We start from the raw sequence: 11420 nt of genomic DNA, 5'->3' as shown, positions 1-11420 counted from the left end.
ATATTTCTATATATCTTTAAATTTTGTTTTATTAAAATTTTTAAATATTTATTTTTTTTTTTTTTTTTTTTTTTTTTTTTTTTTTATCAAACGCAATTTTACAGGAACAAAAAATCTGAAAACCCTTAGGAGCTACATGCTGCAAATCAGATTTTTTTTTTCTGTTAACCCAAGTAACACAACAACTGCATGAAAATGTATGTACAGCTTTGTTTAAAGATTTCAAAATTTTAAACACACAAAACAGACTTAATATTATGTTACATGAGTTCTTAGTACAAATAATAAACTAATTCCATATTTCAGGTGATAAATCACCAACCGAGCACTAGTAGGAAGATGGGTGTATGGTCTCACCCAGTGCCAGATTTTCAAACTGCTGGGCCAAATCTTTCATGGAGAGTTTGGTTTCATTTTCATCCTCCAGTTTGGACAGTTCTCTCAGGATCTTACAACCACTTAGAGCGCTCAGCACTGACTCTCTTGTCTGAGAAAAAACACAAGAGAGGGCAAGAGAAGCTAACTGACAAAATAATCTACAGTGTTTCAGCACAGCCATGTGTGTAAAGAAGTTTATGTATGTTTACCTACAGAGTGAACACATTTAAGTGTAATTTTATTGCTATCTTTACTGGAACATTTACAATTTTTTGATGTGCCTCAGTAAATATTTGCAAGGAGCTGTTAAAGGCTCTGGGTGGTGAGAAAGAGCTTCCAGATGACTGGGCTACTACAGCAACGGTAGTTAGAGGGACAGACAGGAAGGTACTTGGTGTGTTGTCTGGACAGAGAATGGATGATAAGGAAACCTGGTGGTGGAATAGTGAAGTGCAGGAAGCTAGTCAAAGAAAGAGGTTAGCCAAGAAGAAATATGACAGTGAGAGGACTGAAGATAAGAGACAGGAATTTAAGGAGATGCAACGTAGAGCCAAGAGGGAGGTGGAAAAGGCAAAACAGAAGGTGTATGATGAGCTGTATGGGAGGCTGGACACTAAAGATGGTGAGAAGGACTTGTACCGATTGGAGAGACAGCGGGATCAGGCTGGAAAGGATGTGCAGCAGGTTAGGCTGGTTAAAGATAGGAATGGCAATGTTTTAACAAGTGAGAAGAGTGTGATGGGAAGATGGAAGGTGTTTTTAAATTCATTCATTAAACCTTTATTTAAATAGATAAATCACAATGAGCCTCAAAGACTCATTTACAAGTGAGATCTGTTTAGACAGACAAAAAAGTGGTAAACTGGACACATGTAGGAATTGGAGGCGAAAAAATTCCTATCAGCCTTTTTTTTCCTGCCTGAGGAAAAAAAACCTCTAATATTAAAAAACACCTCGCACAAACAAGCACATAGTGATATAGACATTCTGCGGGGGTGGGGGGCGAGAGCGGTCAGCATGTTCATAGATGCTCTCGAGGGCACTGTAAGAGTTCTGATAAGGACAGAATAATCAGTCAATGTCCTCCGGTGAGATCCATAAACATTCTCGAGGTATGTCAAGGAATGGCAAGAATAACGTCTATGAGAATCCAAGAGTCCTGAAATGATGACACAAGTTTATTCAGCTGGTTTCATCTGGTTATCAGTTGGAAATTCCTCAGGGAGGGGGTGGTGAGCATCAGATCACATGTTCTCCAGGCGAATTCAGATAAGATGACCTTCAAGGCCAGCCAAGGGAGCCAAATTCAGATAAACACACAGTTGTTTTGGGGACAGGCAGAACTTAATGACATCTACCTTGAGTCTGTGTTGGTTGACTTGGTTCCGAAATGTCCAAATTACAAGGCCACACCGATGGAACATGACTGAGAAAAATCCCCAAGATCTAATCCATTCTGCCCAAAGCATTTGATTCCGGGTACTCGAGACACAAACCAAGCCATCATAAAAGGCAAGCAGCGTGATCGGGTCCAAATTTGCTGCCGACGACTTCCTTGATTGATTTATAAAACCAGCAACCAGCCAAATCCAAGTACTCTGAGGAGCTAATGAATGAAGAGAATGAAAGAGAAAGAAGAGTAGAGGTCATAGAAACTGTGGACCAGGAAGTGGATTAGTGAGGATGAAGTCAGGAAAGCTCTGAAAACAATGGAAGGGGAAAGCAGTAGGATCTGACGACATACTAGTGGAGGTTTGAAAATGTCCTGGAGAGATGGCAGTGAGGTTTTTTGACTCAAATATTCAATGGCATATTTGAGGGTGAGAAAATGCCTGAGGAATGGAGAAGGAGGTGCCCATTTTTAAAAACAAGGGTGATGTACAGAGTTTGTAGCAACTACAGGGGAATTAAGTTGATGAGTCACACAATGAAGATCTGGGAAAGAGTTGTGGAAGCTAGATTTAAGTAAGTAAGTAAGTAAACTTTATTTATATAGCACTTATCATAGATACAATCACAAAGTGCTGTACAACAATAAAGAAATAAAAGCTTAAAATAAAATAAAAATAATAACAACTCATTAATAAAAACAGTAAAAACAGCTGGAAAAAACAGTAAAACATTTTACTAAAAGCTTGTCGAAATAAAAATGTCTTAAGCTGCGTTTTAAAAGAATCAACAGAGATGTTCATACGGAGAGACAGGGGCAGGGCATTCCACAGCCGGGGGGCTACGGCCTGAAAGGACAGGTCACCCTGATTTTTAAACCGGGTCTTAGGAACCTTAAGAAGGTTCAGCGCTGAAGACCGAAGGGTGCGGGCTGGAGAATAAGGAATCAACATTTCAGTGATGTACTGGGGGGCCTGTCCATTTAAAGCTCTAAAAGTCAAAACTAAGATTTTAAAATTAATTCTAAATTCAACAGGCAGCCAATGAAGAGAAGATAAAACTGGTGTAATGTGAGCCCTTCTGTTAGTTCCTGTTAAAAGCCTCGCAGCAGAGTTCTGGACCAATTGGAGACGAGCGACGGCAGTTTTGTTAAAACAAGTAAAAAGGGAATTGCAATAATCTAAACGAGAAGAAATAAAAGCATGAATAATCATCTCCAGGTCAGATCTGGATAACATTGCCCTCAGTTTAGAAATGTTTCTCAGATGATAAAAGCAGTTTTTTACCAGAAGCTTTGAATGTTTGTCCAAAGACGAGATCTTAGATGAGAGGTGACTGTGAGCAGCAGTATGGTTTCATGCCAAGAAAGAACACCACAGATGCCATCTTTGCTTTGAGGATGCTGATGGAGAAGTACAGAGAGGGTCAGAAAGAACTCCATTGAGTCTTTGTGGATTTAGAAAAAGTAAATGACAGGGTGCCGAAAGAGGAGGTGTGGTATTGCATGAGGAAATCTGGAGTGGCAGAGAAGTATGTTAGACTGGTACAGGACATGTATGAGGACAGCAGGACAGTAGTGAAATGTGCTGTAGGAGTGGCAGATAGCTTCAAGATGGAGGTGGGAGTGCATCAAGGATCAGATCCGAGCCCCTTCTTGTTTGCTCTGGTGATGGATCAACTAACAGATGAGGTCAAGCAGGAATCCCCATGGACTATGATGTTTGCAGATGACATTGTGATCTGTGGTGAGAACACGTAACAGGTGGAAGAGAACTTGAAGAGGTGGAGGTATACACTTGAAAGAAGAGGAATGAACGTCAACCGTAGTAGACAGAGCACATGTGTGTGAATGAGAGGGAGGCTGGTGGAAGTCAGACCACAAGGAGCAGAGGTCACAAGATGCAGGACTTCAAGTACTTGGGAGTTCACTGTGCAGGAAATGAGGAGTGTGGTAAAGAGGTGAAAACGAGAGTCCAGGCAGGATGGCGTGGATGGAGAAAAGTTTCATGAGTGATTTGTGACAAAAGGGTGTCAGCAAAGGTCAAAGGAAAGTTTACGAGACAGTGGGGAGACCAGCTATGTTGTATGGTCTGGAGATAGAGACATGGACAAGAAGACAGGAGAAAGAACTGGAAGTGACGGAAATGAAGATGTTGAGGTTAGAGAGACCAGACTGAGATGGTTTGGACATGAAAGATGTTAGAAATGCAGCTGCCAGGAAAAAGACAAAGAGAATTGCCAAAGAGGAGATATATGGATGTGGTTAGAGAGGATATGGAGGTAGTTGGAGTGAGGACAGAGGATGCAGAAGACAGAGTAAGATGGAGGGAGACTCACTGTGGCGACCCCTGAAGAGGAAAAAGGTGAAAGAAGATCAGTAAATATTTGCAACCTTTCATCAGTTTTCAGAAGTACAACACAATCTGACTGTAACTTGATGTGTATTTATATAAAATTATAATTGTACTAAGGAAATATATGCTCTTTGTTTAACTCTGTTTTCTAATTGTTTTAATCTACAAATAAGAAACACTTAGGTCTAACTTGTGACAATGCACATCCCTGTAATCACTTGACAATAAAACTTGATTTACAAAGTCTGAGCAGCACACATTCCTGCATTCATCATCAGAGTTTTTACCATCTCCCAGAAGAAAGTGGCCATCTCACTGCGGTTCTGTAGAACAGCCCAGATGAAAAGTGAAGGCCAGGGGGTGGAGCACCGCCTTGTTTGATATATGCGCTCTCCACGCAGCAGCTTACTTACACGCTGGGATGAATTATAAAAAATAAAAACTGATGAGGTAAAGCTACACGAATGTTTGAAGGGATACAGTTGTAACTTTTTCAGCCTAAACCTTGTTTTGCATATTTGATTATTAACAAAAATAAATGAGTACCCTAAGAGCTATCCTTTGGGATGAGACATTTTGTAAGCCCAAAACGTCATAGTAGAACAGCTCACAAATGTCACCCATTAATATTTCCAGGACTCCTGAAATCTGACAAAACACAACAAAAAGCTTTGTTAAATGGCGTTTTCCTCATAATACTTCACATGGGTAACACGGACCAAGACCATTGGAACATTTTCAAAATGAAGCTCACCTCAAAAAGGGTGATCTCAGACTGTGTTTCACTCTGAACTTTCTCTGTTAATAATTTAGACTGTGTCTCTGGTAAACTCTCTGGTGGATGTGATGTAGGCATAGGTGTAGTTCCAACTCTCATGGCTAAGCGGCGCTGAAGTAGCTGGTATAACGGTGTGCCCTCAGCCACAGATCCATAGAGCTGTTCCAGTCGTCCATAAGTCAGGTAGTCCAGGATGTTCAGGCCGTTCTCAGTGAAAAGACGAACAAACTGAGGCTTGTCGTTGATCAGGACATCCGTCATGGACCCTTCTAAGTCCTCATACTGTAGGATTAGATTAAAAAATAAAAATCAGGCAAGAAATCTTATTTAACAAAATGCTTTTGTTTAGCTGGGACATGCTTTATATAACAAAATCTTTATAGAATGCATCTAATTCAGATTGTTGGGTTTATCTTCTCACCCTCCACTGGATGTCTCCATTAAAGAGTTCACTCTTAGCAATGTCCACCCTGTTCCAAGCAACAGCTAGGTTGAGCTCTTCACTGTAAGGAGAGGCGTCAACTGAGACACGATGCTTACTTGCTGAAAAACAGAGTACCGCATACAGCAAATTATATGGCTGTCGACAAAATATTATACAGCAATCTATAACAATAGCTTGACAAGCAAAGACCTTGTATAACATTTGACATCGACTTGTGGCATTGATCTTGGAGCTGGGGTCATGAATAGCATATGTGACATTATCTAGTGATGATGCGTTCATGAATTATTATTATTTTTTTATTATTATCTTGAGCAAATCATAAGTTATGGGCAGGACAATCAAAAGTTGATTTTTACAGACGGATGGATGGAGACTATACTATGGTATGGTCTCCAAAGCCTGTCTTTCAAAGGGCACAAAAAAAACAAGATCATGCACACATAATCACCAAAATAAGGAAATTTGTTGTCTTATCGCATAAAAACAAGTGCAAAATGTTGTTTTACTCACCTCTTACTAATGCTTTGAGCAGAACTGTATCAAAATCAGTTGGACTCTCCTGCTCTCCATGGTAGATTGTTATAAAGTCTTTGTTCTGGTAAATGCTGAGAGCCTGAAAACAAAAGTTAGAAGACAGAAAAACACTGAACAATGAGCACATAACCTAGTGTCATTAAAAAAAGCCTAGAATGACCGTATTTTCTGGACTATGGCGTTCCGGAATATAGGTTGCATCAGTCAAAAAATGCTTCATGAAGAGGAAAAAAAAACATAAAAGTCACTTCAGAGTATAAGCTGCATTTATTTAGAAGTGTATTTCACAAAGTGCAAAAACAGACATTTAATCCGAAATAACATTAACACACAAGTCAAGTCAAGTCAAGTCAAGTCATATTTATTTATAGAGCACAATTTAAAACAGATAGACTGTTATCAAAGTGCTTAACAGAACATACTTGGGATCCTGAACCGGCTTAATTAACGTAACAAGCTAACAAGTCCAAAAAGCGAGTAACTGGTAAATTCACCAATCTCATTCCACATCAATGAATCCATTGGATTCTTCATCTTCGATGTCGCTTCTGAACAGGTCTGCCAACTCCGGAGGAAAATGACGCGCAGTCTCCTCTTCTGCGGGGCAGTCATCAGACTCCACATCAGCTCCAGTTATTTTGGCCTTTCTGAATCCAGACAGGATGGTTTCAGTTGTCAATGAAGTTCATGCTTTGTCAATCCATCCAAGGACTTGCAGGAAAGTTGCATGGTGTGTCCTTCCGGTTGCCGTGAATGTGTGCTCTCCATCCACCATCCACTCCTCCCACATGTGATGCAAGGCTGCCTTAAAGTTCCGGTTTACTGAGATGTCGAGAGGCTGGAGGACTTCGGTTAAGCCTCCAGGGTGATGGCAGGTATGGAGTTGCAAGCTTTTATTTTATCTTTGAACGGTCGCGTTATGTGCGTTCGCATACTATCCATCACGAGCAGGGCTTTGCATGTTTCAAAGAAGCCATCAGGATGCTTAGTGTAGCACTTTGTCAGCCAAATGTTCATCATTTCTTGATCCATCCAACCTTTCTCATTCACTGCCACAATTCATCTTTTGGCATAGTTTTCCATTTGAAAATGACCATCGGTGTCAATTTTGATCCATCTCTACAACATGCTAGCACCACTGTGAAGTGTGATTTCTCATGACCAGTTGTCACTATATTCATACTTTCTGCCCTTTCTGTGCAACACTTAGGCCCATGGGGATGTCAAACGTGAGGGGGACCTCGTCCATGTTGATAATATGATCTGCTGACATGTTGTGTTCCACTACCTGCTTTCTAACAAACTCATGGAAACTGTTGACCTTGACTTGAAAGTCTGCTGGCAGTTTCTGACACACCGATGTCCATGCTCTAATGGAGAGGTGGTTACATTGCATAAAGCGATAACACCAAGAAGGTCTGCCAGCAAATTCATTAATATTCATCTCCTTGGCAATGGCAATGGCCATTGCGTGGACGCAACTGGACCGTTGACAAGCCCCTCCCAGCAGTACATTCTTCCAGCACCCATATGTGCACTTGTTCCTCCAGCTCTGGGCATCTTGCTTTCAGCCCGCAATTAGCTTTCTTCACTTTCTTCATTGCAGAGTAATCTCTGCTCTTCGCCAGTCCCTCACAAGTTTCTCACTCACTTCAAACTTTCTTTCTGCTGCTCGATTAACGTTTTGAGCTGTACATTTTATTAACTGCAGTTTGTAATCTGCAGAATAGTATTTTCTTTTGGGGGCATTTTACTTGTGTTAAGTTTTTCTCAGTTGTCTAAGTGAATGTTTGAGGGTGGGGTTTTAGCAGTATATGAACAACATAGTTGTCAAAATCCTAGAGGGCCCTCTCATGGCTGCAAATGGTAATGTTCACTCTTCGGTTCATGTCAGTATGAATGAATATTTAACGTGTCAGTCAAAAATTAAGTCATGAATAGGGGAAAAAATGTAAATAAGTCACTTTGGACTATATGTCACAGGACTGGCCAAACTATGAAAAAAAGTGCGTCTGGAAAATACAGTAGTTGAATTTTTACGACAATTTTATCTAATCATTGATATTTTAAGTTCTCAACATCCTTAAAATGTCACCACACACTTCAGAATTGCCCCTTGTATAAAACAGACACCAGTGAGTAGACATGAACATCAATACTACTATATTTGTGGTATTTCTAAATTCACTAATCCTACTGACCAACAAGTGAGTTACACTGTACTTTTTTCGTTCCTTAATTTTGATTTAACCACTGTACGCTCACATTAACCAATTTTTTTTTTCCTGCAGGACATGTCAAGTGAAGAAAATGTGTTTTAGTACATCCTTAATTCTGTTGACTGGTTGCATCATACGTATGTCTTAGTTTTGCTCATTTTTAGGGGGACTAACTCTGAAGACAATAACTTTTAATGTTGATTTTATTATTTTTATTTTTTTACTGGGACTTGTAGCTAATTACCAAAAAAGCAACAAAAAAAAATCTAAAAAAATAGAATAAAGTGTATCTTTTTCTACATCTCTTACCTGTTCAACAAGTTTATCTGTTTCTGGTTCAGAAGAAAAGTGTTTCTTCACTCGTTCCGTCACTTTTTCTTTCAGATCCACACTGGCCTCGCTGTCCCCCTCATTAGAAGACTGGAAGGCTGTGGCTGAAGACAGATTCTCCAAGAGGTCACTCAGGAAGTCTGCAATGCCTCCTGAACCGGCCAGGACCAACAAGGGAATGGAGTTTTTCAGAGAAACATCCACTCTCTGGCAAAATGTTGAATATCCGTGAATAAAAAGGCAAATCAAAAGTAAAATTTAGCACATTTCACATAAATACTGTACGTCTCGTCATATTTATTAAACGTCATGATTCTACCTGCAGCATGCTCGTCTCCCCTGATATCAGCATACACAGGACAGGAATGTCAATGCTGCCGCTACCTGTTCAAAAAACAAAACAAACAAAAATATAAAAATCTAATATTTTCTAAACACAAATTACTATTTTTTTATTTTAAATTTCACAAACTGAGACAGAAGGGTAATTATATTTATTAAATTAACATTCTTCCTGAAGCACAGTACAGTGTAAGTTGCAGCGATTAACAGAACTACCACAGTGTGATTTTTTTTTTCTTCAAACATTCCTTTGCATGGCATTACATGTCTCAAATGGTTGAAGAGACATGCAATGCCATGTTCCATTCCAGTGGAATTCAGGACTGAGTGCACAAGCACAGAGCTTATTGGAGACATTTTATTTTAAATACTGGTCAACTCAATCAAAAAAGATTTATCAACTGCAAAGGACAGGAATGTCAATGCTGCCATTTCCTGTTAGAAGAACAAAATGCTGCACATTTTGTACACAAATTCCTTTTAAAATCACTGAGACAAAACTTAAAATACATATTAGAATATGCTATTTGCATAACATTTCTTTTATACAGTGAAACAAGTTATTAAAAACGCTTTCATTGGCTTGTTGAAAACTTTATTCACGCTGAAGACCCGTGTGTCATTTTTTAGATGTGCAGTAGTTTCTATTCAGTGGATGACCACCGATCTTTGCATTAATAAATAAAGGATTACTAAAATGGCCACATGGGTTGAATTAAATGTTGCGTGCATGAGCCCTGAGCTTAAAGGACAAATATCTTTGTCAATTTGAATTTAAGCAGAACAGAAGTAATGTTTCTCACCCCATATTCCTGTGCGCTGATGGGAGATGAAGTCCTCCAGTTTGGCTCTGAAGGTCGTCTCCCCTCCTCTGTGGCCCACACTCCCATCATCCACCAGCAGGAAGGCCTGGTAGTTGTTATCCAGGCTGCAGGAATCTCGAGATGAGCTCTGCACGTAGTATTTAGCAGGAAAACAGCCCTGCAAATTTAAAAAATGTAAATAAATGGATATATTCTTTTTTAGGATTAGGCTTAATCTGCTCCTTAGATTTTACATTTAAATTGTTGTAAATACCTATGAAATCAAAATAAATCTAAATATAATTTTATTGTATGTATGATATAAATACAATTGGTAAAAAAAAAAAAAAAAGGTTTAAATAGAGTAATGCTTCAAACGCATTTAAATCAAGAAACCTACGCAGAGCTAAAAAAACCGCAAAAAATATATTTTATTTTGAAACTGATTCTTCTATCTGATACTGATATACAACAAATCACATATACTGTAATACTTCTTACTGTGTGGGGAAAAAGTCACTGTAAATCTCTGTACAACCTTCGGATTGACAAGTTGCTCTCTGTTGTGCACCAAACCCCATGAAGCGACGCCCAGTGCCACCACTCTGTTGATGGAGTCTGAAGAAGCTGCAGTGGCGTGATCTCTCACCGCCTCGCCGACACACCTACCAACACCTTCACGCAATCCTGCAGTCAGGATCCACGCTGCTCCTGGACAGGAAAAATGCATCACTTGTCAAAGTAAATACATACAACCACCTATCTATTTTCATTTTCTTTCCCGCTGTGCATTTAAAATGATATTTAAACAAGTCACATAAAATATATACTATATTTACTTCTTGCAGAATAGGACTAAAGACAAAAATAAAGATAATGAAACAAAAAAAAAAGGGAAAAGATGTAAAAAAAAAATACATTGTTCAACAAATATTCTATAAACACCGTTTTAAAACACAACAGTACAATGACTTTAATTTTGTGTTAAATAAAGATAAAAAAAAAAACATATGAAGAGTTGAAACTGAGATATTATAGTTTATTTATTATTGTAAATATTTATTTTGAATTTGATGCAAATAAAATCTATGAAAAACTTGTTGCTACTCTAGCAGAGTTTCATTGTGAGGGTTGTTTCTAGTCTGCAAAAACATGTAGGTAATGTCAAAGTAACATCTATGTGAAGGCCAGAATGCTAAAAGGTACATAAACACATAGCTGCACCTTCTGAGAAGGCTGACGCAAAAGTTAGCATTTGTCACTTTGTAAGAGAGGACAGGAAGTTGGGATTGTGACTGATGAGCAAAGTGGATTACAGAAGGATGTAAACGAGACCCAAGTCCAAAAAGCAGTCAAGAAATTTGAAAACATGCTGACATTTTGTCGTCAGGACACGTTTACCTGCTCTTTGAGAAGCTTTCACAAGTCCTTGCCTCAGAACCTCCCGCACCCAGGTCTTCACCTTTGTCCTGCTTTCTCCTCCCACAACAGAAACCACCAGGTTGGGTGCAGGGAGACTCCAGTGGGTCGTCAACATGGTGTAGACCATGGACGGAGAGGAGTCCCATGACAGACGCAAGAACTGAGCTCCCCATCAGAGACAAATCAGACATTTGGTTGAACAAACGTGTCATATGTTACAAGTAAACAAAAACTGGTTAATGCTGAAGATCAGATGAGCAAAAGATTAATACGAATGTGATTTCATGATCTCAAACTCGGTGCATTGTCTTTGTTTGTACATCAATAAGCCATAGGGTTAATATAAAAAATACTGACTATTGCAGCAAATTAATAATATCTCTGTCAATAAAAGTTGTCATTTATTAATTAGTTCAGAGAAGT

At 39.1% G+C, this 11420-nt stretch overlaps 1 protein-coding gene across 1 annotated transcript in view; it reads right to left on the bottom strand.

Annotated features, from left to right (window-relative positions):
• The window catches only part of LOC119423477 (transient receptor potential cation channel subfamily M member 5), a 29509-nt gene that overhangs the window by 17134 nt on the left and 955 nt on the right, over positions 1-11420 (bottom strand). Inside the window, exons 2-12 of the mRNA XM_037690875.1 lie at positions 10977-11157; positions 10114-10286; positions 9576-9753; positions 8750-8814; positions 8410-8637; positions 5858-5960; positions 5321-5442; positions 4876-5181; positions 4668-4769; positions 4409-4537; positions 358-487 (exon numbers count right to left, since the gene is read on the bottom strand). Coding sequence (XP_037546803.1) covers positions 358-487; positions 4409-4537; positions 4668-4769; positions 4876-5181; positions 5321-5442; positions 5858-5960; positions 8410-8637; positions 8750-8814; positions 9576-9753; positions 10114-10286; positions 10977-11157 — 1717 coding nt within the window. The remainder of the gene's footprint in view (positions 1-357; positions 488-4408; positions 4538-4667; positions 4770-4875; positions 5182-5320; positions 5443-5857; positions 5961-8409; positions 8638-8749; positions 8815-9575; positions 9754-10113; positions 10287-10976; positions 11158-11420) is intronic.

This window comes from Nematolebias whitei, chromosome 17 (assembly GCF_014905685.2).
Source record: "Nematolebias whitei isolate Nwh7 chromosome 17, NemWhi1, whole genome shotgun sequence".
Lineage (NCBI taxonomy): Eukaryota > Metazoa > Chordata > Actinopteri > Cyprinodontiformes > Rivulidae > Nematolebias > Nematolebias whitei.
The sequence above is the reverse complement of the archived record's forward strand: the minus strand, read 5'-3'. Positions and strand labels throughout refer to the sequence as shown.